The sequence below is a fragment of the Emys orbicularis genome, chromosome 12 (assembly GCF_028017835.1).
Source record: "Emys orbicularis isolate rEmyOrb1 chromosome 12, rEmyOrb1.hap1, whole genome shotgun sequence".
Lineage (NCBI taxonomy): Eukaryota > Metazoa > Chordata > Testudines > Emydidae > Emys > Emys orbicularis.
In genome coordinates this window covers 2837224-2864429 of record NC_088694.1, presented here as the reverse complement: position 1 = coordinate 2864429, position 27206 = coordinate 2837224, and the positions used below count along the sequence as shown (strand labels likewise).

General features: G+C 42.9%; 1 protein-coding gene across 1 annotated transcript; it reads left to right on the top strand.

The window, feature by feature from the left end:
* Positions 1–27206, top strand: CSNK2A1 (casein kinase 2 alpha 1). Its single transcript, XM_065414619.1, has 13 exons — positions 1–282; positions 12624–12835; positions 14493–14604; positions 16084–16185; positions 16856–16906; positions 18297–18356; positions 19356–19439; positions 20196–20306; positions 21255–21356; positions 22347–22447; positions 23622–23770; positions 25247–25333; positions 25870–27206. Exons 2-13 carry the CDS (start codon positions 12735–12737, stop codon positions 25983–25985), a joined length of 1176 nt encoding a protein of 391 aa, XP_065270691.1. The 5' UTR covers positions 1–282; positions 12624–12734; the 3' UTR covers positions 25986–27206.

The window sequence follows — 27206 nt, the reverse complement described above, 5'->3', positions numbered from 1 at the left end:
AAAAGGAAACTGGAAGGATAGCTTTGGCTCAAAGTGTAGTTCAGGAGGCAACAATGGTGGGAGAACAAGACTGGGGTAGCCAAACTTACTAACCCTCCGAGTCGCATATGACACTCTTCAGAAGTTCAAGAGCCAGGGCGCGCCTGCTCCTGCTGAAGCCTCGATCCCCAGCAGGCACGCGCCACGGGGCTGAAGCCCTGTGACCTCCCTCCCTGCTGGGCAGAAGCCCCTACCCCACCACCCCGCTACAAGGCACAGTCCGGAGCTCCCCCCACAAGTCTGGTAGGTGGAAAATGGGAGGGAGGCGTGGGAGGCTCCACGAGCCACACTTTAACTGTAAAAGAGCCGCATGCAGCTCGTGAGCCATGATTTGGCCACCCCTGGATAAACTTAAACATTTTGTCTATTGGTGTTGGGTTTTTTAATCTCTGAATTTCAATAGAATGTTTTGTTTGGATTTTAAAATTTGATTTTATTTTCAAGTTGACGTTGTCCCTTTAACAGGCAAATGGATTCCTGGAAAAAAAGATGCAAAACACCAGTCCTGGTAAATCCAAACCAATTTACATTTCTAGTTGGATTATGAAAAATTCAGATTGCTGGAGTTCCTGTATCCCTGTAGATATGCAAACCAAGTCCCTGTTGCCAAATTGAATTTGTTTTTAATGTAAACCACAGCAGTCACTAGTTCTTCTGTTTTAGGGTTAAGAATGGGATTTTTGAGTACTGAGTGAAGGAAAGACTACCTTCTTTTTGACCAGATAGGCTTCACTGTGGTCATCTACAGTGTGTCTAGATATTTTATTTAGAGTAACATGCACTTTGTGCTAAGCCCTTTCCAGATATAAGAACAGTCCCTACTCCAGGGAGCCCACAGTTGAGATTAGCCAGACAAAGAGGCAGAGGTTAGAGGAAAGGGAATGATAACAGACAGTTTGTATGTAAGTCAACTTCTTTTAGAATGTTTCCAGTAACTACACTGGACATCTTTAAACATTGGTTATTTCAGAGGTGGACCTAAGCCTTAATTCTGAAAGGTGGTATTTTCCCCCCAGTGGTGCGGTAGAGAAATAGATGCAGGTTTGGAAAGGATTCTTTTTCATTCTTGCTCCTTAGGCCACTTGGTGGGGGGGTTATTCATCATAATTTTGCACCTCTCCGATACCTGGTAAAAAGTGGTAATTTCAGAATGAGCAGGCTGTTTTCTTTCCTAGCTACATGAACACTGCTACAATTACAGCTGTTAATGAGCTTATGTGGGGAAAGTAGGAGTGAGTGGAAAGCCTCTGGACCCATCTGAGTAGTCAGACTTTGCTCTAGTTCTTTCCTTAGAGAAACCTGTTTGGTATATGCGCTTTCTAGGGCTGATGAAGTGAGGGGAAGATTTCCCTGGATCTCTGGGGGCAACAGGCAGCCACAAGAAATAATTTTTAAAAAATTGGATAATCTTGTCAGTGCTCATCTTGTTCCTCTGGAGACATTTTCTGCCAGCTTAGTCTGACTCTTATAACTGGGTCATCTTCTGTAATGGTCACATTACATACTATTGAAAAGAGTTCAGCCGTGTTCTGTCTAGATAAACTTGTAACTTTCTGGTAATATTCTGCTGCTGCTGGAAGTAGTGAAGCAGTGCTTCTACTACCCACTCTATGGATTGTTACTATTTAGTGATGTTTGTATCCAGGGATGTCTTATTTATACACTTACTCAGAAAGGTCAGGAGTTAGATAGCTGTTGCAACATTCCTCAGGCCACCAGTCTTCTGGGAGTTCTTGACTTCCAGTTCAATTAGTGTCAATGTAAGCACTCAGACTCAGTGTGACACTTGTTTTAGGTGTAGGGCCCTGAAGAATCCCATGCTCAGAATTTTCTGCAAGGAGAGCTTGGTGCCAGAAGAACTTCCACTGAAAGGGAAAAGGCATTCCCATAACTTAGTTACGCTCTCAATAAAATATACAAAGTGCCTTTTCAAAACAGTTTTCAGAAATACCTGTCTCCAGAACTGTGAAGGGTGCAGGTATCTCATAGGAAGCTACGTTTTGCTGACATTTTGTATAGAATTCTTCTGCTGAGAAGTAAATTGACACACAAGAATTGCCACACATCTTATTTATTAATATTACTTTTTTGTGCTGTAAATGTACACCACCCTTTAGAAAACACAAGTTCTCTGATATGAGGGGCTTACTATTGAAATTAATGAGAGCAGATTTTAAAAGTTGTCAATCTTGTTGTTTTTTTTTTTTAATGGCTAATTTAACTGTGGCTTAAACTAATCAAAATATTTTTTTTAAATAGAATTTTAAGCATCTCAGTCTCAGCTTTCTCATCATTCTAGTGGTGAGCTGCATTTCTTGTGTCCTACCCTACAGAGTCAAGCTCTCAAGATGGCATACTGTTTGCATCTTGTTACTGACTTGAATGTTAGAGAACGGATTTAATCCTTTGAATAGATATAGAAAAGAGGATTGTAATGTGCATGGTACCTAGCACAATTGCTTCTGATCTCTGATTGGTGCCTTTAGCCGCTACTCTAATACAATTAATAATCAATTATACACTTCATATTTCATTTAACTGTGGTCTCATGCTTTTACTCTGCATAGGATAAATTAAGTTTTGTGGGGTACTTCCAATAAGGATGTTATATGAAATAGTGATAAGCCCATTCGCAGTTTGGTTAGGAAAATTTCAAATGGTCTCTAAGAGTTTGTTTGCATGGGGAAATTGACCAGCATAGTTATAGCACAGGGGCTCTCAAACTTCATTGCACCGCGACCTCCTTCTGACAACAAGAATTACTACACGACCCCAGGAGGGGGGACCAAAACCTAAGCCTGCCCAAGCCCTGCTGCTGTAGGCGGGGGGCCAAAGCCGAAGCCCAAGGGCTTCAGCCCCAGGCTGGAGGCCTGTAACCTGAGCCCCACCACCCAGGGCTAAAGCCCTCTGGCTCGGGCTTTGGCCCCAGGCGCCAGCAAGTCTAACTCTAGCCTTGGCGACCCCATTAAAATGGGGTCACGACCCACAGTTTGAGCTGCTGCTGTAGCAGTTTCCAGAGTAGTGTTCACACCTGGGAATTACAGCCGTTGCAGAATCTTTCTGAATTATCCTGCTATAGCAATGTTGGTCAATTTCCCCATGTAGACAAATCCTTAGTGTTGAACAATCTTTAATCTTTCTAAAGCCAGACTCTTTTCCTCCTTCACCCCTCTGTCTGATCTCCAATATAGCATTGCCTAGAAACCTAAGACCGTGATTCTCACTTAAACCATGTTTGTGGTAGAGGTGGGCCTTCTCCAAGTCTTTAGAAATCATTGGTTACATTCACCACTTATGAGGAGGTGCTGAGATTTCTTCAGAGCTGTACTGCATCACTACGGGCCTCAAGTACTATGATGCTTTGCTTCGGTGACACTTGGTTTCCTTGCTTTGCAGTGCTTAGTGCCCCAGGATGTTTTTTGTCTCTGTGGGCAGGATGACAATTTTGTATTTTGTTTTAGTATCTGGTGAGGATAGTAATGTGAACTGTAGGTTAGAGTAATCCAGCTGCTGGCACTTGTCTCCATGTGTCTGCCTTTTCAGTATTACATGTGCTTCTGCTGAAGATTAGGGAGTTCAAATACCTGTTGCAATCAGGAGCAGTGACCATTGTTGCTTTTAGGCCCTGTTCATGCTACAGCGTGTATTGAATCAGTTAACTGGCATGGTTGGCTCTGGCACATGCTTGCCTTCCTGTAACCAGTTCAGCACGCACTGTATTTTGCAATGTGGACATGACCCAGTCTTCCCCCCACTTCCCCCCAACACATTTATGTGACTAGTTTGGTGGTTCCTTCTTTCTCCTAGCTCTATGTGCAATAAGACATCCTGGACATGGAACAATGCCACACTGCATTTCCTCCATGTACTCTAGTCTCTGAGATTCACTATAGGATAGCTAAATTTTCCCTAAATGAACAGGTATTGTCAGGCAGTTTGGTATGTGCAGATGCACAAACAAGATTGTGAAGGCTAGAAAGTTGCTGTGTGGAAACAAACTTCTCTTTATTGCTTGTAGCCACTTTGACAGTGCCTTTTAATCTGTTACAAAATCACAGGTCAGAAATAGTGTGGACGGGGGCCTCTGTTCTGTCTTGTGCTTTTCCCCATCATTTTTGTTGTTTGACATACTGAACATTTTGTTCACTTTGTTGGCTTCATTGCTGTTTGGTTTGAAGGGAAGTGTGTCCACCCAGATTTGAGAGCTTAAATGATGGAAGCAGGAAGTGGAGATGATAGCGTTCATGCAGAAATAAACAAGTCACATGCTACATATAGGCTCTGTCCACACTACAGGTGTAACTGTGGTTTTGTAACCAGTTCATTACACTCATTTGACCTAGGTACAACTCAGCTGTTTGAGTTGTCCATAGTGCAGCTTTTCTTCCTCACAGCTATGGGTTGAACTGTATTTTGCATGTTCCCGCCTATCTCACTGCCTAACCGTGTTGGTATCGGTACATTTTGGCCAGGAACTTAAATCATCTTTTTTTGCCCTCTTGAGATTGGGGATGAAATACGCATTAACCCTCCCCACCCCACCCACAACACATTTCTTATTGAAAGGGATGAGAGAATTGACAGTGCTGGTCACTTTTGGTTTTAAAGAAAATGGAAGATGATATGCAAGTAATGTTACATTTACTTTAAAATCAAAAATGACCACTACTGTCAAATTCTCTCATTCTTCCTCATATAGAACTGTGGAGGTAAATACATATTTATCCTTCCAGTCCCAGAAGTTTGTGTGGAATTGTTGGGGAATCTCCAGTGGGTGGTGGTTTTCTGAGGTGCCTTTTCGGAGGGGTTCTTCATACTGTACATCCTGTGTCAGGCTATTACTGCATGACTTAGGAAGCCATCTACTGTGAAATTTGCCCTGTTGACTAGTATGATTCACTTTTTTCAACAAAATGATGAAATCGTTCCTCTAGAAGAAGCTAGACCAGATGGAGCACTCTAGAATTCTTATTGATATTTAAATCCTTGTAAGAGTTCAAACTAAAACAGCCAAGTCAGTTTAGACTAGCTTAGAATCAGCTAGTTCTACAAAGAGTATTACTAGAAAACTCTCCTTTGCTATTATGCCTACAAAACTTGACAATGACTAGATCGCTGGTATGTTGAGACCACTGCATATCATGCTGACTGATATTTTCTCATTGTTTCCTTGTCTTTTCCCCTGCCCCCCATCCCGCAAATCTGTCTGTCTCCATCCGTCTTGTCTTATACTTGGATTGTAAATTCTTTGGGGGAGACTGTCTTTTTGTTCTGTTTGTACAATGCCGAACACAATGGGGTCCAGGTCAGTGACTGGGCTCCTAGGCACTATAATAATATAAATAATCTCAAATTAGAAAATTAACCAGCTGAAACATTGCTAATTAGTCTTGCATGATTTCTGTGCATCCAACCAGCTAGGTTTCTAACTTTAGCTTTTTAGTTGCATAAATGGAAAGTCTCTGTCACTCTGCTGGGAGGGAGCAGGGTAAGGAAGTGAATAAAAATGAAAGTTTTGACTTGAAATGTACGATCTTAATAGATTGCAGTATACTAAGTGCATTTTAGTAAACTTGTGGATTCTTGCGGTGTATAATTACACTTCAGGGGCTTTTCCATCTATCTGCACTCCTAATTTCTAGTTGTGCAGGTCATGCAGAGCCACACTCATGGCCTTAGACCTTAGATGATTGCTGCATGGTTTTCTACAGTAATATTAGTTTGTTGCAAAGGCATAATACTCTCTTCTGCTATTTTCAGTTGGTGCTCCAGGCCCACTCAGCTGAGCTGCTCTGAAATGCACCAGTAAATGAGTCTTTTATTCTGCATTGTATTGGAGGCGTCAATCATATCTCTGATTCAGACAGTGCGATGAGGATGCACACCTTCGTAACCTTGAGGCTGTATTATCACAATGACTTCTACTTGGAGCTACACTTAAAAAGCACCTGCATGTGGCAGTTACTGCAAAATGCTGCAGCCCATGATCTGAGTAGGGTCCTACCAAATTCATGGTCCATTTTGGTCAGTTTCAGTCATAGGGTTTTAAAAATCATAAATTTCATGATTTCAGCTATTTCAATATGGAATTTCATGGTGGTGTAATTATAGGGGTCTTGACCCAAAAAGGAGTTGTGGGGGGAGGGAGGTCGCAAGGTTATTGTAAGGGTGGGTTGCAGTATTGCTACCCTTACTTCTGCACTGCTGCTGGCGATAGCGCTGCCCTCAGAGCTGGGCAGCTAGAGAGCGGCAGCTGCTGGCCGGGATCCCAGCTCTGAAGGCAGAGCCGCCACCAGTAGCAGTGCAGAAGTAAGGATGGCATGGTATAGTATTGCCACCCTTACCTCTGCATTGGCAATACCGCAACCCCCCTAAAATAACCTTGCAACTCCCTTTTGGGGGTCAGGACCCCCAATTTGGGAAATGCTGGTCTCCCCTATTAAATATGTATAGTATAGGGTAAAAGCGCACAAACGACCAGATTTCACGAGGTGGGAGACCAGATTTCACAGTCCGTGACGTGTTTTTCATGACTGTGAATTTGGTAGGGCCCTAGGTATGAGCCACTAAGAGCACCTAACCAGTGCAGAGAACAGATTCTACTTGCTTGTTTCTGGGTATAGCTCAAGATGTTGGTTACATTGTACAAAGTCCAAAAGAGTCTCAGATTCTGGTCACCTGAGAAATTACCTCTCCCTTTGTCCTTACATAGGGATTATGGGCCAGTAAATTGCTTCCTGCAGTTGGCTTGTCATCTATTAAGGGCAGGGGATGGAATGCTCTCAGTGGAGAGTCTATACCTCTGGGACTTGTCCCTTTGGTTGGGTGGCACAACCTAAATTTAGCATGCTTCAGGGTGCTGTGCAAGGCTTGTTGATAAAGCCATAGAATGTAGAGCTGGAAGGGATCTCAAGAGGTTATGTAGTCCAGCTTCCTGTGCTGAGGCAGGACCAAGTATACCTAGACCATCCCTGACAGGAGTTTGTCGAACCTGTTCTTACAAACCTTCAGTGATGATAGGGCTTCCACAACCTTCCTTTGTAACCTGTTCTAGTGCATAACTATCCTTATAGTTTGAAAGTTTTTCCTAATAGCTAACCTAAATCTCCCTAATTGCAGATTGAGCTGATTACTACTTGTCCTACCTTCAGTGGACATGGAGTACAGTTGATCACCGTCCTATTTATAACAGCCCTTAACATATTTGAAGACTCTCATCAGAGCTCCCCTCAGCCTTCTTTTCTCAAGACTAAACATGCCCAGTGTTTCACCCTTTCTTCGCAGGTCAGGTTTTCTAAACCTTGTGTCATTTTTGTTGCTCTTCTCTGGACTCTTTCCAATTTGTCAACTTCTTTCCTAAAGCGTGGCACCCAGAACTGGACCGTTCTCCAGCTGGGGCCTTTCCAGGGCTGAGTACAGTGGTACAGTTACCTCCGGTATCTAACATACGACATTCTTGTTCATACGCTCCAGAATATTAGCCTTTTTCACAGCTGCATCCTACTATTGACTCATATTCAATTTGTGACCCACTACAACCCCCCAATCCTCTTCAGCAGCACTACCACCTAGCCAGTTATTCCACACTTTGTAGTTACACATTTGATTCTTTCTTCCTAAGTGTAGTACTTTGCACTTCTCTATTGAATTTCACCTTGTTGATTTCAGACAAATTCTCCAATTTGTCACGGTTGTATTGAATTCTTATCTTGTCCTACAAAATGATAGCAGCTCCTCCCCTCTTGGTGTCATCCACATATTTTATAAGCATATGTCCATTCCATTATCGGAGTTATTCATAAAAATATTGACTAGTACTGACCCTTGTGGGCCTCTGTTAGATACACCCTCTGTTTGACAGCAAACCATTGATAACTACTTTTTGAATATGGTCTTTCAACCAGTTTTGCACCCAACTTATAGTAACTTCACGTAGAGTACATTTCCTAGGTTATTTGAGACTGTCATGAGGGACTGTGTCAAAAGCCTTACTAAAATCAAGATATCACATCTCCTGGTCCTTCCCATCCACTAGGCCAGCAGTCCCAATCTGTGGGGCTTGTCCCCTAGGGGAGCGCTGAGGAACATTCAGGGGGGCATGGCTGGGACCCGGGCCAGCCCCCACGGTGGATAGGGAGGGAGCACCACCCAGCCCAGCTCCTGGCCCTGCGCCCAGGGCTCCGCTTCCAGCTCACCAGCCCCACGCCCGCCTCCAGCTGTGGCCCCACGCTTGGCCCCTTACCCCAAGGAGGGGGGCACGGACAGGGGTGAGGGGGACACTGCACTAGGCCAGTAACCCTATCAAAGAAGGAAATAAGGTTGGTTTGGCATGATTTGTTCTTGACAAATCCATGTTGGCTATTTCTTCCCACCCTGTTATCCTCTGTTTACAAATTGATTGTTTAATAATTTGTTCCAGTATCTTTTCAGGTATCAAAGTTAGGCTGGCAGACTTGTAATTTCCCAGGTATTCTTTGTTCCCTTTTTTTCTAGGTCACTAATTGACCAGTGGAGCTATTACTTCAGTAGATACTTAATTAGACTACAAAATATGAATAGAGGCCTGTGTTTTTTGTAAGGAGCAAGGTGTAAGGTGCAGCACGTACATGGTTGAATTATTTAGATTGTGCCCACTCTGATCTAGGTGTCTTCCACACAAAGGAAGACACAATCTCTACCCCGACTGTACAATCTAAATAGTACACTTCTAAGGGTTTGTTGCGGGGGGGGGGGGGGGAGGGAGGGGGTTGTTGTGGACCATTCTGAAATACAGCTGTCTTCTTCTTTTCCAAAACTGTTTTCTAAAGCTAGCAAAGATTTTTATTTGGGACCATTTAAACCAGTGGTTCTCAAACTTTTTTTGTATTGGTGACCACTTTCACACAGCAAGCCTCTGAATGCAAGGGTTTCGGGGTAGAGGCTGACAGCTCGCAACCCCCATGTAATAACCTCCTGCCCCCCCTGATTTAAACAAGTGTGTTGCCTCACCCCTTGAGTTGAAGGGGTGAGGATATGCAAGAATACAGGAAATATCTCCCTCTTTAGGAGGGAAGAAATGTAAGATTGCAAACCCCAGGATTCACTTAATATGACTCTGAAGGGTGAGTGTCCTGTAATGCACACCTGTGGTGCAATATAAATACTAGTCACTTCTATAGAGCCTTCCATCTGAGGAGCTGTAGGTGCTTTATGGTCTCTAAGTGAGCTCATAACCTTGTGAGAGAGCTATTCGTCTCAATTTATGGATACTAATATGAGATCGTGAGCATTGATATCTGTTCTAGGAGTAATCATGACTCTAGTCTCTTTAGATTTGTATACTATGCTCAATACCATAGGATCTATGCGCCTTCCAAAAGTGCATTCAACAATGTGACTAGTATCTCTCCTGCATGACTTTCTCCCTTCCTCCTACCAAGGAGATATTGTATGGGATTTTTTAAATGGATTATATGTACACTTTGCTCTGTTTGTATTACCAAAGGCAAGGTCAAAATATGCCTTGCATTTGGAGCAAAAGGTGGTGAGGTTTGTGGTGGGTTAAATGGTACTGAAGTTCATTCCACCATATTGGACCAGCTCCTGAGAGAGCTGTCTTCTGCACAAATGAGCTTTACCCTTACAATGGACAATTCCATTTTGCCTGAAGATCAGAGTAGTCAACCGCGATCCCCAGCCCAGTTTTAGGTGATATTTTAAGTGCTCTGGGCCGAGACCATTGCATGAGCATTTAACAATAATAGGTGGCCCTTGTGGAGGAGTAGACTAGTTATGCTATGTGTTCAGGTCTAGATTTCAGACCAGATGGAAGTTACCCATAACATTTTAAATATCAAATTTTTCCCTTGGAATTGAAGTTAGTCTGTTCTGACTCATTCTGACTGGTTATTACAGTGGCATTAATTTACATTAAAGCAAGGGCAAAGCTTAACTGAACACTCAGTGAGAGTCACACTAAAAACGAGAACATGAGAAACTGTTTGCAATACTCCTAACAAGCAAGATGCAGAGCAGTGTCGTCAGACAATCATTTGAATGTGAGACCACAGCGTTGAGAGCCACATCTTCTTGTAGGCCAATCAGATTTGAAGTCTTAACTTTTTATGGTCAAGTGATCAAAATTATTTTCCTCTGCCTGTAGAATTTCCCCTAGTTAATGCAGCAGGCCCTGGTGATGAGTCACAAGCTATTGAGAATAGTTTCAAACCAATGCTTAAAACTCTGGATAGCTCACAATGATCAGTCTTACTAAGGCCATGTCTACACAGTTCTTGCACTGGAATAACTGTCAGCCAGGTGCGGTTTTTTAATGATGCAACACTTAGTCTGGACACGATTACATCAATATAAAAGTGTCTTATACAGGTATAGCTTATTCCTTTTCCCATATGGGAATAGCTCCACAGGTATAAGCACCTTTATAGTGATATAACAACATGCACACTGGGGATGTCCTGCCTTAACTATACCAGTAAAGTTAAAGCAGTACAACTTTTGTGTGTAGGTAAGCCCTAAGGTACATGCCGAGCCCTTAAAAGCATGAGGACCGAGAGACTGGCTGTTGTTACTATCTTGTTTGATCTTAAGTTAATGTGTCAAAGTTGGCTTTTGTGTGTAGAGGATGTCAGCGTTGGGACGTCTGTGCAGAAGAATATGAACATAGACACTTCTCCGCTATTTCTCAGAACAAGAGGAAGTTGGAAAAGTTTTACACCACAAAACAGAAAAAATATTCAAAGGAGTGTTGGGTTGACTTCAGTTACTTTGTTGCTGTTAGGTTGCATTTGGGGTCCTAGACGTGTTTTGAATCTACTAAACTTAGACTTTTATTTCTTGAGAGAGTAAGTAAGCTGTATTAAAAAGTCTGGTTATTTCTGTTTGACACAAGCCTTTTCAACGAGATTTGTGGTCAGTACAAACTTTCCTGCTTAGATATGGAAGGATCCTTGCTCTGAAGCAAATTTCAAGGGTTTTTTACGCAAGTTATGGGAGGTCTTATGGAGGTGGCTAACCTTTATCTAAATACATAATGGGAGAGAAGTTGTTTATCTAGTTACTAGCTAATTCCTTAAGTGGCATGGAGAAGCCACAGCAGTGACTCAAGGCCAGTGATTCTTTCCATTCCAAAAAATGGATATATGTGGTCATAAAAGCATATCTCCTGCATGTTAGTCTAGATAAAATGCTTGGATTTATATCTGTTCTCAGTGGAGGAGATGGAGTACATTACAGATGACAAGCACTGGGAAGCAGTAGAGAAGGATTTGTTTTACTGCAGGATTGTTGGCTGGGACACTAAGCATCAATATTTTTGTTCATTAACATAGCATCCACAGTGTTCTAGATGCTTTAGCGGTAAAAAAAAAAAAAAAGCCACAATCTCTGCCCTGAGGAGTTTTCACTCTAGATGGTATAAAACTGTGTTGAATGATCAGTGAAATGTGCACAAGTCTTGACGTGCGGTGACTTTTTTTCTTTGCTTTTTGCAGATTTAGGATTTGTTGGATGTGGAAAAATCAGTAGCCAACTATTTTAAATTAGGATAGGGATCCCTTTGGGCAAGGGTTGTCTGCTCTTGGTTGAGTGGTTGTACTCGCAATAGCTGGGATAAGACAGACAGTGTTTACTAAATATATGCTGGGTAAGTCTCTCACCACTTTGAAATGCCCCATCAACAGAAGACCTCTTTGAGATCTCTTGGGCCATTGGCAGAGGCCAAAGCAAGGAAGTGTTTCTAGACACCCAAAAGGTCTTTCATTTCTAAACTTCACTTTTTTTTTTACAGTTTTCCCTGGTATTTTGGCTGTAGATGGAAAACTAATTTTCTGAACATAAAATAACTTTGGGATTAGACTGGAATCGGGTTGAAACTCTTGGGCTTGAGTTTAATAAAAAGCAAGCATAGGGACAAGGGAGAGTGAAAAGAAATGTATAAGCCTCTTTTCATGCATATTTGCACTACAAGGTAACGAAATCATAGGCTACTTTTGCCCCGATGCATTTATAGTTCTTAGACACACACGATTATAAGTAAAGATTGAAATATTTAAATACAAAATATTGTTACTGTTTTTATAAAAAGTCTACTCCAGAAAACTTGTCAAACTGCCCATCATCCCCCTATATTATGCAGCATCATTTATCACTGCATTACAAATAGGTGGTGTATTCCAGTCATATACGTCACCTTTTAATGTGGATATAGTAGATTGGGCTCTTCAATGCACGGTGACTTGGGCATTGTTTCTCTACTGGAGGGTTAAGGAGTTGGATGTTGTTGCTTTCAGAACATGGTTAAACTAGGAGTTTGTCTGCAGATTCAGACCACACTCATTGATTCCCATTTGCAACCATGAAAGTTAGAAAACTTTTTTTAAAAGTGAAATTTTGAATCTGCCAAAATGGATGGGGTAGTGCTCCTTCCCACTTACTCAGGGTGAGCAAGCAAATACGTTTTTCAAGCCCTGAGGAATGATCTCCGGCCCATGGCCAGTTTCCAGTTCTGCTGGACAGCTTTTAATGATTAAGTTAAACATTTTAATATTGCCTTGAGATTTTAACCTTTGTTCGTTTTGTTTCTGTAGTTGGAAAAACCAAAGGCCCATCCGAGGCCTTCACCCTGTGTCCGGTTTTGAGCTCAGAGGCTACCAGAAATCTAAACACCTAATATAACTCCACCCAGCAACCTGTCCGATATGTCAGGACCCGTGCCAAGCAGGGCCAGAGTTTACACTGACGTAAACACGCACAGACCCCGAGAGTACTGGGACTATGAGTCACATGTTGTCGAATGGGGGTAAGTGTCTGCACTTCATATTGACTGTGCTGGGCATGGGGTTGGTCCTTGTTGGATCTGGCTGAGTGGTGTGTGGGAAGCTATCAGTTCGAGCACCTATAATGCTTAAGGTTTTTCTTGCGTTTTGCCAGTATTCTAGTAAGAATGGTGTACGTTAGGGTTGTAAGGTTTATCATTAATTGTAGAAATAGCACAGTGCCCCTTCACAGTGTCTGAAAGATTTTCTTGTGTCACTATTTTAAAACCACAACAGTATAAGAAAACTTTGAGCAGCTCCCTCCTTCCTTTAATCTAGTTGCTTTTCAATGGTGATGGAGAAACTAAGATCTTAGCTCTGGGTGAATAATTTGGAAAGCTGTCAAGGTACCTCTGTAAACTGGGTGATAATAGAAGAGACTTTTTTTTCAGTGTCTCTGTGTATATCACTTTGTAACAATCTCATTGCTCAGCTCTCTGCAAGGGTCTGGAGAAGTTTTGTACATTTAATTCAAAGGAATGGAGTGTTTAAATTGAGCTTAGAACTAAAACCTCCCAAGATTCAGACAGCATTGGTGCCAGCTGATATTGCAGCATTTCTGCTTTTATATAGCAGCATCTGGGCTGTGTAGGCCCTTCCTGTGCCTGACTCTGGAATGTACGTTGTCTTCTGAGCATAAGCAGTGCCCCAGGCTCAGTCCATTTTAAACAGGTTTTATAGCACCTGTCTATAGGTGCTGTCTCCCTTAGTAATTTTAATTGATGTTAACAGTCTGTTAGATTTTTGTGATGTGCATGGAAGTCATACACATCAAGTCTGTGCTGGAAGGACCGAACAAACGTAGTGGGGTGGTCTCAACTGAAACACACCATTTTTCCCAGCCCTTCACTCAAGGGAAAAGATTGGATACTGGGCTTATCTTGTCGCTTGTTGGAGGAGAAACACCTTAACTGATTACTCTCATTATAGTTAGTATGGCAACACCCATTTTTTCATGTCCTTGGTCTATATATATCTTCCTACTGTATTTTCCACTGCATGCATCTGATGAAGTGGGTTTTGGCCCATGAAAGCTTATGCTCAAATAAATGTGTTAGTCTCTAAGGTGCCACAAGGACTCCTCGTTCTTTTTGCTGATCAGTTCAAGTGAACTTGGTTCTTGTGACATCCCAGGGAATAAATCCCCTATCCAAGAAAAGATGCAAAAAGGCAGTGACAATGAAAGGTTTCCTACACTCCTCTCCCGATGTTCTTCAGCCCTGAACAGGAGGGGTCACCTCTCTGTGTGAGGGTAGCTGTCTACATGGTCCCTTCAGTCCTTGACCTCTCTTGATGAGAATGCTTCAAGGTCTCCATGTATGAAGGTGGGTTTTTTTGTGAACTCCTGTTGAGGAGGAACTACATGGAGACCAGATCATTACAAATAGGCAATTATCAAATGGCAGCTACTCTTGGTCATTACTCACCTGGGTTGGATTTGTATTGAGATGGAAAGGTGAGGTTCCATATTTCTCTATCAGTCTTTGATCTTTTATTTTAGAAAGAGGAGTCCAGGCAGCCATACTGCCTAGCTTTTATAGAAGACTAGGCAGACAGCTGATGTCTGTAGAGGGACAGTTTTGTGAATGAAAAAGGACTGACTGAGCTCTTTGGGGACTCTGTGCCTTTATCTCTCCACAGAAATCAAGATGACTACCAGCTAGTTCGGAAATTAGGCCGGGGCAAATACAGCGAAGTGTTTGAAGCCATCAACATCACAAATAATGAAAAAGTAGTAGTTAAAATCCTCAAGGTGAGCAAGGGACCGTGTGGAAGATGGAAATCTGTCCCTGGGGTATTTAGGTGGATATAAAGTGCAAGGCTTTGGCATAGAACATCTGAGTCTCCTGAAATAATTCTGTTATGGGAAATGTCACTCAGTGGCACTTGGAACCCCTTTGAGGTTCCTGTAACTTAGCACTATTCTCAGTCCATCTGTGCAAGCCCCATGCTTGCTTACCATGTCAAATCTGTCTATAGGAAATTTCTGCTTGTAGCAGCATCCGCTTCTGTGCCTATCCATCCTTCCAAAGTGCTACTCTATATCACGGTGTGCTGCCATGGCTTTCTCCGCACTGCATTAGGAAACTAGGTTTTCTTTGAGATCAATGCCAGTGCACCAGACATTAGCTTTTAGAGCTGAGCTCATAACCTGTTGACACCAAAGGGATGATTAGAAAATTCTCTTGCCCTGTGTGAAGCCATGAGCTCCCTCCCCCATGAGCACTCTGGCTATTTCCCCCTTAAGAACAGAGAGGCAAAACACCCAAGAGTCAAGCTGGAATTGTTCCTCTTTAAGGCCACGGATTAGCTAAACCAGGGGTCGGCAACCTTTCAGAAGTGCTGTGCCGAGTCTTCATTTATTCACTCTAATTTAAGGTTTTGCGTGCCAGTAATACATGTTAACGTTTTTAGAAGGTCTCTTTCTATAGGTCTATAATATAGAACTAAACTATTGTATGTAAAGTAAATAAGGTTTTTAAAATGTTTAAGAAGCTTCATTTAAAATTAAATTAAAATGCAGAGCCCCCCGGACCGGTGGCCAGGACCCGGGCAGTATGAGTGCCACTGAAAATCAGCTCGCGTGCTGCAGGTTGCCTACCCTTGAGCTAAACTTTAGTGACTACTAACCTTAGAGCATTGCTTTTCTGCTCTACAGAATGTCACCATAGTTAAGATTTACATCTAAAATGCAGACTCAAGAGGTAGGCTCTCAATTGCTAACTGCTAAAGACTCTGGCATGTTGTCTCTGGCTAATAAACGGTCACTAGCACTGGAACGCACACATCTTGCAGCCTTAATTGGTGAACTGTTGTAATCCAGAGTTTCTCAAACTGGTTGTATTGCTGGTGTTCCACTCAGAGCTTGCTGGTCACATGGTGCTACTTCTCATTTCCAGCTGTCTGATCAGATAGATAGTATCAGGATCGTTTTGTATTTTTGGCTACCTTTCCAGGTAATAAGTGGCTTTAGCTGTTGCTCTCACCAGGTGGTTGTACAACTGAGAGTGGAAGGAGAGATGGTCTGTTATCACAGCTGTTTGAGACGCCCCTCCTTCTAATGCATGCAAAATCAGATCATGAAACGTGAAAGTTTGGCTTTTTAACCTAATTCCGTAAGGGCTCTGACAGCCCCTTTTAAGAGAGAGACAGATGCTGAGCTGCGGCTTTTCCATTAGTCTTACTCACTGGAATGTTTTATTTGACCAATGCTTTGGGGTTTTTCCTTCAGCCGGTAAAAAAGAAGAAAATCAAGCGTGAAATCAAGATCTTAGAGAACTTGCGAGGTGGTCCCAATATAATCACCCTTGCAGATATAGTAAAAGACCCTGTGGTGAGTATAAATGGCTTAGGGATGGTGCTCAAATTGCTGGGTTTGATTTCAGTGTTGACCTGTCCTCACTCTGCTTTCTCCTCTGCTCTTAAATCCTGTCTTTAAATTGTTTAATCAGATCAGCCTTCTAATCAGTTTAGCTTCTTTCAGAGGGCCCTACCCCATCCAGAGACCATTTCTTAGGCTTTGTCTACACTTAAAACACTAACAGCGGCACAGCTGCAGTGCTTCAGTGTAGACACTCGCTACAGCAACTGGAGGGGTAGCTATGTTGACAGACAAATTCTTCCATCAACCTAGCGCTACCTACGCTGGAGGACATAGCTCTATCTCTCAGGGGTGTGGATTTTTCACACCCCCGAGAGGCACAGTTATACCGATGTACGTTTTCAGTGTAAACCGGCCCTTACCCTTCTAGCGTAAGGGGCAGTAACACTGAACTGAAATGTGGGAATTCATTCTGCAAACACAGGGCCAATGCAAAGTAGTGCTGGCTTCAGCTCTGCCATCTCTTTGTGAATCCCAGAAAACAACTGAAGCATGTCAATTGTCCAAGGGGGAAGGGATTTTAGTGGTAATCATAGAAAATCACCAGATTCATTCATAACTGTGTACAAAGATTGCTTATCAAAGATTTAACATAGCTAAATACTTCTTTCTCTCTTCCTAGTCCCGGACCCCTGCTTTGGTTTTTGAACATGTAAACAACACAGACTTTAAGGTACAGTTTGAGATATCTGCTTGTAATTGTATCAGAGGGGTAGCCGTGTTAGTCTGAATCTGTAAAAAGTAACAGAGGGTCCTGTGGCACCTTTAAGACTAACAGAAGTATTGGGAGCATAAGCTTTCGTGGGTAAGTGAGGTTCTTACCCACGAAAGCTTATGCTCCCAATACTTCTGTTAGTCTTAAAGGTGCCACAGGACCCTCTGTTACTTTTTACTGCTTGTAATTGTGTTCTTTTCCATTTGAAAGCCACCTCCCTTAACTTTTATTTATGGAGGGGGGGACTAGTACCATTGTCTTGGGCAGGTAATTCAATCGCTGTTTCCTTTTGGCATGTTAGCCTAACATTAAAGGGGGCAGAGGTTTGTAACTTGCTCATTCATTATGTCTCCGTAGTAGAACACTTAATAGAATCCAGGAATCCTGATCCCAAGTCCCATACTGTTAAATACTTCTTGTGCATCAGGTGAATCTCCCCAACATTCATTGCCCTGGTCACTTCCCAATTTTGAAATGTGAAAATGCATGTTACTGTGGCTTCAGTTCTGTGGAGAGAGAGTTAAGTGCTGCTTGCCCTGACCTCTTTTGACATACCTCTGGAGTTATTTACCCCTTCACATAACACAAGAACCAGGGGTCACTCAAAGAAATTAATAAACAGCACGTTTAAAACAAACATAAAGGAAGTACTTCTTCACACAATGCACAGTCATCCTGTGGAACTTGTTGCCAAGAGACTTTGTGAAAGCCAAAAGTTAACGGGGTTCCATGAAGAATTAGGTTCATGGAGGACAGGTCCATCAATGGATATTCAACAAGATGGTCAGGGATGCAACTGCATGTTCTGGGTGTCCCTAAACCTCTGACTGCCAGAAGCTGGGACTGGACGACAGGGGATGGATCAGTCAATAATTGCCATGGTCTGTTTATTCCCTCTGAAGCATTTACCACTAACCACTGTCAGAAAACAGGATACTGGGCTAGATGGACGATTGGTCTGATCCAGTATGGCCACTCTTTTGTTAACACCATCTGGAATAGTTGTCTTAATTCTGCGGAAATCTTCAGCCTCTGAGAGCCAGCCTGCAAGCCATTGCTTTTCATGACCCTGCATTCGAGGGTGGAGGGTGTCTGTGGGAAATGAAATCAGAACTGTACTTGGAAGTGAGCATTACATTGGCCAAAATTAGAGGTGAATGATGCAGCTGAATTATGGGAGGAAGGGGGCAGGGCTGAGTGGCTAGTGGATTGAGGAAATGTTGCTACTGCCATGAATGCAGCTGGAAAAACATAGCTGCAGGGAACCTGGTTGTTTTATTCTGCATTGGCATGGCTGTGATTTCCTGCTCTGGTCTTAACACTGAAGTGATGTCTTTGTCTCCCACAGCAATTGTACCAGACATTAACAGACTATGATATTAGGTTCTACATGTATGAGATTTTGAAGGTAAGTGGATGTTCTCCAGTTCATTGATTTTTATCAGTTTTGTGTGGATCTGGGATTTGCCCCCAATACAGTCCTACAGTGGCTGGCGTGACTAGTCAGTGATAGAAAACAAATGCAGGTGGGAGAAGGATCGGGTCTCTGAATGACAGAAGTGAGAGGGCTAATATCGAGTTTACAGGAACTGGCCTGCCTTGTTCCCACATATTCTAGCCCTGCTGGGTATAGACGGGCTGCTGCCTTTGAATTTTTGGGTACATTGAGACAAGTAGAAATACTAAATCAGATGTGCGTGTACAGCCTGAGAAAGGGGAAAACTTGGATTGGAAGCTATGATGTGCTGGCTTCCTGCCTTAATGTAGTCTGTGAACTGAGTGCGTTTGCAGCACAAAATCCCCTTTCTTACCCAAATGGGGGGTGTCCCTTTTTCCCCCTTCATCAGAGTTTGAAGGAAGCAAGACCTGTTTGGTCCATGGTGCCTTATATCTCTGCTTTTACGGACATTATTGAAATTCCACTTACATTAGGAGGCATCTGAGGTGAAGCTAGAAGCATTGCTCTCCCCAAAACATATTGATGGGCCTACTCCTGGGGAGAAGGTATTGAAAAGCAAGTTCTATAGGTTTTCTTTTCTGAGTAGAACAGACCTCGGATGATAGTCAGGTCTGCTGTGTGGTGAGATTGGGGTATGCATGAAAACACTTCCCCACCTGCTGGGTTTGCAGAAAGCTGTATCTCAAACATTATTCCTGTAACCAGTATTAACTTTACAATGGTTCGGTTCATAAATATGTCTGAAGTAGGGCAGTTATCTATTTTTGGAATCCCTCCTCATACAGCTTCCTCCTTTCCTATACATGGGAGCCTTGTCAAGGGAGTAGATCTCAAGGAACACCAAATGGTGTCGTTCCTTTGTGACCCCTGCTTTGGTCAGAGTGGGTGCAAAAGAAAGCTGCTAACCTGTGTTGAATGACTTCTTCCTTTCCTCTGTTCTATACACAGGCTTTAGATTACTGTCATAGCATGGGGATCATGCACAGAGATGTCAAACCCCACAACGTCATGATTGACCATGAGCACAGAAAGGTAAGGAGCAGAATGCTGGATGGGTTTCACTTTTTTCTTCAGATCTACAGCACCTCCATCATGCCATCGCTGCGCTGTGGTGCTGCCAGAGATCAAGGCTCAAAGTGGCAGCTTTTCCATCATGTGAATAAGTCTAAAATGAAAATCTGTAAAAAGCCTTTAACTAAATAGCTACAGTTAAACTTTATACAGAATTACAACTGTTTAAGTGACGGCTCTTCCTCACATGTTGTAGTTCATACTGTAACATGTATAGCTAGGGGTGATTACGTGTACATGCATTCAGAGGTGATTCCTCTGTGTGGTTGGAATGTGGCCACTGCTTTTACTTGCAAGTCTAGCTATGCTAGTGACTATAATGTGGTTCCTTTGTCCCTCAAAAACTGATCTTGTATGAGACATCCCCACCCTGTTAACCCAGACAGAAGCAGCTTGTGCTAAGAAATTTCCTTCCTACTACGTTAGATCTTGGAACTGAAATGCAATGCTCTGACTTGCTCAAATAGTCTCAAATGTGTGGGGGGGGTTGATTAAGTATTTCCAGCACAAAGATAGAGGGGTAGCGGTGTCGAGTTGAGACTAATCCTCTACCAAGAATCAACACACATGTTCATGATCTCACTTCTAGTGGATTAAAAAGACCCAATTTAGTCCAAAATTTCACCAAATTAAAATTTTCTGAGACATGGTGTCTAAAGTATTTGGAGAGCCAAGGCCCAGACCAGGCCTTCTTACCTCTTCCTCTTCCATTTTTAGCTGAGGCTAATAGACTGGGGTCTGGCTGAATTCTATCATCCTGGCCAGGAGTACAATGTCAGAGTGGCTTCCCGATACTTCAAAGGACCTGAACTCCTTGTAGATTATCAGGTAAGAATCACAAGTGAGGTTCAGACCAAAGTTGCTTAACTCTGGCTTATGCAGAAGCCCAATACCATACCAGAGTAGGAGACTAAAGGAACTAGAACATCTGAAGACTTGACAGAATTCAAGAACCTTGGAGGACCTGTCCTCCAATGCAGGGAAAAAAAGGAGCAGAGGGTATTCAGCACCAGTATACTGGAGAGACTAATGTTTCTAAGAGGCTCTAGAGAAGAGCCAAAAAACTTACAGGCCTGCTTCCTTGATTTCAGAAGCAAGGGAAGATAAGGGGACCAGCCTTGTACTAAGGAAGAGCATACAAAGAATTGAACTGGATCCATGTTTACACTCAGGGTAACTAAATGTATGGCATAAATTACTAAATGGAGCCATTAAAATCCTAAAGAAAGGTTATTGCTGTAGTTCATTTTAGCTACAGGCTGTTTCCATTGTGGAGGGTTACAAACTGCGTGCTGGGGATGGAAAGATGTTACTGACTGACCAAGGGGCCCAGCACTCCCAGATTCTGTTCTGGTTCAGGGCCAAGCCAACTTCTCACCTGCCAATTTTTCCTAGGGGAGAAACAACCTGTTTCTATTCTTCCTTGCTTACCCCACATTACTTCTCTGGCAACACAACCTGCCAATTGATCAGTTCCATAATATCTACTTCCAGTGAATGTAACAAGGTGTGTGAGGGCTGCAGTTCCATCAAGATAGAAAGATGGAGCTGAGGACAACTGCCACTGTTCTTTTAAGTTCCCAGAGCCCAGTTTGAGCAACTGGAATTTTAGAGCCAAACAAGGTTTTTTAGGATCGTATTGTGTGAGCACGTTTCATTCTTTATTCCTAACATCATCTGGCCTATATATCATTTGGACAACACTCTCTTTAGCATTGGAGTCACTTAAGAAGTTAGCTTGCCAGAAGGAGTGAATCGTGTCTTTGCTTTTTCCAGATGTATGATTATAGTCTGGATATGTGGAGCTTGGGTTGCATGTTGGCCAGTATGATCTTCCGAAAGGAGCCATTTTTCCATGGCCACGACAATTATGATCAGGTGAGTTTGGCAGGTGCAATCCCCATGGTCCAGGTTTCTGGTTTGCATTTCCAGCCATCACAAGGGGCTGAAGAATTAGCATTTATCATCACTATTTTTGTCAATCTGAAGCCATGTTTTAGTCTCTATTCAATGTGTAACATTTATCTACTGATTCAATGGAAACGTATGGATAGAAGGAACAGTACATCATTTGAGCCCTGTCTCAGCTGGTGTATCTGAAGATACTTGTTCTCCTCAAGAGCGATGATTCTATTTAGCATAGTAGACCGTGTGTTTCAGAACAACAGCATGAACCAGTAACATTATATGAAAAGCCCTTCCTGATACCCATCTTCAGTCTTTCTCTCAGACTTACCCAGCATCTTCATGGTTTCTCTTATTCAATAAAGTGACTGATTTCACACAAGGTTCATTATTTATCCCCTTTTGGTACTTATGCACCAGAATTATATAGGTTCTAGGACCATGGGCCAAAACTTTCAAATGGAACATGTCTAAAATTAAGCCCTTAATCCCCATGGATTTAGGTGCTCCCATGGATTTAAGTGCCTAAACTGATATGTGAAGTTAAAGAATGTTGGCCTTCTTGTTCAGACCTTCATTCCCGAGCCCTCTAAGATAGTGTATTGCCCTTCAGTGGCTCATTCTGGGGCTTCTGCCTTTTCCCTGGTTTTATTCTTGCCTTCCCACACAGTTGCTATTTTGGGACTTTTCCTCTACAAATTGAATTAGAATATTGCATGCCCTCCTCTAATAGACTGACATGACTGACCAGAAGAACTGAATATCGGTAAGGGCATGTTTGCCGTATTTGTGATTCTATGCAGTCTGGGGAGTAGGAGCCACAAGACCACCCCTGAACGTGGATTCAGTGTTCTGGAATAGCACTTCAGTGCTCATAAGGGGATATACTGTTACTTTCATGATGGTTGTATCACATCCTTCTTCCCCCTTCATAGCGGTTTATCTTTTGTTGTTTGATACCAGTTGGTGAGGATAGCCAAGGTGCTGGGGACAGAAGATCTATATGACTACATCGACAAATACAACATTGAGCTGGATCCACGCTTCAATGACATCTTGGGCAGGTGAGCCAGGAACCTTTAAGATCAACCCAAAATCTTTGAGCAGGTAGACTAATGCTCTGGCAGCAGCGCTGTGTGTAGACACAGACCACTGTCTAGGAAGAAAGCAGCTGTAGGGCTCCTAAAACTAACCTGGTTCTTGTGTGATATCAATCCAGTAGAGCAGTGCTGCCTTGAAAAGAATCCTGTCTGCAGATGTGGCTAAGGACAGATGCTGACAGATTCTGGGAGATCTTGTAGGCAATAAATGTACAGTTGGAGTTAGTGACTAGGCAGATGCTACCACTCTTCTTCAGGGGAATTTGATGAGGTAGCTGTTGACTTTGTTATAGCAAATCAATCACTGTTTAGGAGGAGGTAGATTTTTCTAGTACAGTGATCGTTTTCAGTGGTGACATCCACCAAAACTACCTTGGGGGAGGTGGAGTAGGGAGAGATAGGGCTTATCTACACTACCGGCCAGATCGACGGGCAGCGATCGATCCAGCGGGGGTCGATTTATCGTGTCTAGTATAGACACAGTAAATCGACCGCCAATCGCACTAGCGTCGACTCCGGTACTCCACCTCAATGAGAAGCGCAAGGGGAATCAATGGGAGAGCGTCTCCCGTCGACACACCGCAGTAAGTAGATCTAAGTACGTCGACTTCAGCTACGTTATTCACATAGCTGAAGTTGCATAACTCAGGCCTGGTCTACGCTGGAGGGGTGGGGATTGATCGATCTAAGTTACGCAACTTCAGCTACGTGAATAACGTAGCTGAAGTCGACGTACTTAGATCTACTTACTGCGGTGTCTTTGCTGTGGTAAGTCGATGGGAGAGCGCTCGGCTGGATCGATCACTGCCCATTGATCCAGCGCGTAATGTAGACAAGCCCTTAGATCGATTCCCCCCATAGTGTAGACCAGCCCGAAGTGTGGGCTGGGAGTTAATTTCACAACCTGAATCAGAGTGCTGTAAGAAGTCGCATTGACTACTGTGCCACCAAGAGGTGGCATGGTGTACTTCAACTTTATAATCTACAGTACAATTTTGATCATATTTGCTGCCACATTGAATAGTGACAGTATCTCTTGTGGCATACACCTGGCCAACAGGCCCTGTTTAAAAGAGGAAAAGCCATATTCAACAGTGGTGGTGCAGACACCGCTCATTTGACTTTCCTCACTCTACAGGCACTCCCGTAAGCGATGGGAGCGCTTTGTTCACAGTGAGAACCAACACTTGGTGAGCCCAGAAGCTCTGGATTTCTTAGACAAATTGCTGCGGTATGATCACCAGTCACGACTCACAGCAAGAGAAGCCATGGAACACCCCTACTTCTGTAAGTATAAACCTTCTCATGTTTTGCTACAGTTTGAGCTGCTGGTTCTATTGGTTAATGATGATGGAGATGGGGCAAGTGGCTGTAAAGTGAGCCTTGTCTCTCCAGACACTTGCATAGGATCTGAGAGATTGTTTGCCTCTGACGTTGGTAGATGGGGTAGTCCATTACACCTAAGCCAGCCTGGACTTGCCCTTCTGGGAAGGGAAGGCACTCCCAGGAGGGAGAATGAGTTGTGGTATATGGTATTGTCAAACCAGTCAATCAGCTGCCTTGTTAATGAAGACACTTAGTGGTGCTGCTTTGGTGATAATTGCAGCACAGATGCCTGATTTCTTATCTATCTCCTGTGTTTTAATAAAACCAAATGAATAGTACCTCATCCCATCTTGTTGTTTAATGTGTAACTGAATGAATAACTTGTTTTAGTTTTTGCCTATATTTTGTTTGATAGTATGGCAAAATTCTCATACATTTGTTCAAACTTATTTGCGATTTCTTCAACAAATAATTCTTGGTCTGCAGATTTTTTGTGAATAGTTGCAAAAATGTTAAATCTGATGATTTGCTTAGTAACACTAGTCACGTTGTCTTCTTGGTCCCTGATTGACTCATACAATTAACCAACACAGTCTACAATGAAAATTTTGCAACTTAATACACAACTCAGTTTGCTTTTGGCAAATGTTAAGAGCTAAAAAATGGATTGTCATGGTTATTAGTAATTGTAAAGCTTGAGTGCTAGAACTTTCATGACGAGCAAATGCAAAAGACTTCTAGAAAGAGCCGAAGAGAATTTTATGCTAAATATGAACAAGTATCTGCAGAAAAATGGTTTCAAGATTTACTCAGCTCCTAGCTCAGCAGCAACCAGGGAAACATTTATGGTTCCTTGTGCTGCTGCTGCAGAAGCAGGCTCTGGGTCTTTTATCCTCAGCCATGGGTGTGGCCCTGTCTGACTGCAGCTGGGACGAAAAGGGGCAGTTAATGAAACAGAGGCTTTTTATGAAAGATAAAGACCTAAAAAGTAATTGTCACCCCCGAAGTTATAGTATCATGTTAAATCCTCAATACACTGAACAACTTAGGGTTGTATTTGGAAATTATCTGTTAATTTGGGATAAATCTTGGTCTCTGGTCCACTAAACTCACTTTCAGAGATCAGCTTTATTACAAGTCAAATCACTTAGTCTTTCCTTCCCAAACTAACTTTGGATGCATTTCCTTCAGCTTCCTTTTATTATGTCAAGCACACCCACTGAGACTAGAGTGCTGCATTAGTGCAGCTTATCAGTGATCAAATGCAACCCTCATACACCTGTGTGCATTTCCTGCTGAAGTCAGAGGGCAGAATTTGACACTTCATATACAAATGCTTAGTACATACTTATACAGCAGTTAGCAGTGCATATACAGGTCTTGTGCTTCTGAGATGCTGTCTGGCAGAACAAAACCTAACCCCTCGTATGTTGTTAGATCCCATTGTGAAGGACCAGGCTCGGATGGGTTCATCCAGCATGCCAGGTGGCAGCACTCCTGTCAGCAGCGCAAGTATGATGTCAGGTCAGTTCCTTCTTGGTAATTGCTGTAAAACTTCCTGTACAACAGCGAGATGGGAGGTGAGGAAAGCAATCAGGACTAGTGAATTCTGCAGGCAAAGCTGCTAGCTGTCGGCCCCAGGGTATGACCTATGTAAGGGGGCTACAAACGAGTTGGGGATGAAATAGGAGGAAAGATTGGGTATGGCTTCACTAACCTGCCATGGTCTCTGCTTGTTTCACAGGGAAGTGCTCTATTGTTTTGAATGCCTTTGGGGCAGGGTTGAAAGATGTCGAGATGGGAGGATAGCACTTATCCAGAGTCACGTGTCTGCTCCCAAGAGGAGACGTGTACAAACATGATTCTCCCCCCACCATTTGAGACCAATGGTGATTGTTTAGAGGCCAATGAAAGCTCTTGTTCTTTAGAACGTAGTGGCATTTTGCTACACTCCCACTAAAGTGACCTCCCAAAGTAGCTGGCCTTGAGAAGCATATTGGGTTGCCTCAGGTATGATGTGCCATGCCTGCTCTAATTCATGCTGAACTGTCTTGTTTCAGGGATCTCTTCAGTGCCAACACCTTCACCCCTTGGACCTCTAGCAGGCTCACCCGTGATTTCTGCCACCAATACTCTGGGGATGCCGGTTCCAGCTGCTGCAGGAGCTCAGCAGTAGTGATGGGTTTTGTCTCCGAATGCCTGAGCTGAGTCAGGTGGGGAAGAGGTTCCCCCTCTACCTCTCCCCAGGCTGCAGCTTGCACCTGGCAGGGGAAGGGAGGGGATGGAACACTTTGGAGGCACCGTGTCTGAACAGTTGCTTGTGGATTTATAGTAGTTCAGTCATTATATAAAAAAATTATTATAGGCTGATTTTTTTTTTCTTTTTTTTTTTTTTTTTTTACTTGAACTTTTCGTAACTCAGGGGAATCCCTGAAAATACTGCAGATGGAATATTTCTCGGACAATTTTTTTCCCAAACTCCTCATCACTTGAGAACAAAGATGAACCAACTACATTTCCAGGCTGTTGTATCCTGCTGGAAATCTCTTCTCTTCATAGTCCCACCATTACTCCTCCACCAGCTCACCCTTTGGGGGGATTGTCTTGTGCTTTTCTCTGGAGTCTACCAGACCAAGTCTTCACAAGGCAGTGGGAGGGGGATTCTTAAAGTACCAGTCACTTTAACACCATATTCTGCATATGACTCAACTGGGGTACATTGAGGAGACAACTTCAGTTTGTAGAGATGGTAAAAACTTGTAAGAAATAAGTGCAGATAAGGCCTAAAACCCTATTCTGTCCTGTATGAATCATGTCTCTCTAGGAGCTAACCAGAGCGCTGACTCTCTCCCTTGCATGTAATTTTAGTCTTAAAGCATAAAGTTACTGATCCAGTTGACGTTCTTGCCATCTGCTGTTGAAGGTGCTCCAGTAGGGTAAGCTGTACTCTAATCAGTACCTTTTCCACATAAGGTTCTTCCGGCCAATCCCTTGGCTTGGAATTCTGGAATTAATTTGTTACTGGGTATATTGTTTTGTTTTTTTTAAATTGTTTATACAGATTTCAAAATGGTGGCTACTTAAAGAGCTGGAAAATCAGACTGCGCCAAGTCACATATTGAGTCATCACCCACCACCCCCACCCTCCTGTGCCATGTGGTGAGAATATTGGTTACCTCACAGTCTTGTAAATATGCACTGAGAGGAAGGAGCAAGTAGACTAACTTAAACTGAAATGGTAGACCTGTAATTGTGGACAGATATTACTATTGATGACAAAGCACCCTTGTTACAGCCTTGCTACCCTTTGCTGTGTATATATACTTTGTCCTTCATATGTGAAAGATCCAGTGTTGGAATTCTTTGGTGTAAATAAACATTTGGTTTTATTTATCAA

Excerpts from the sequence above, each read along its gene's own strand:
- CSNK2A1 (XM_065414619.1), top strand. The coding sequence starts at position 12,735 with ATGTCAGGACCCGTGCCAAGCAGGGCCAGAGTTTACACTGACGTAAAC. Across the intron at positions 16,186-16,855 it reads ATATAGTAAAAGACCCTGTG|TCCCGGACCCCTGCTTTGGT; the intron begins GTGAGTATAAAT and ends CTCTCTTCCTAG. Across the intron at positions 19,440-20,195 it reads TTGACCATGAGCACAGAAAG|CTGAGGCTAATAGACTGGGG; the intron begins GTAAGGAGCAGA and ends TTCCATTTTTAG.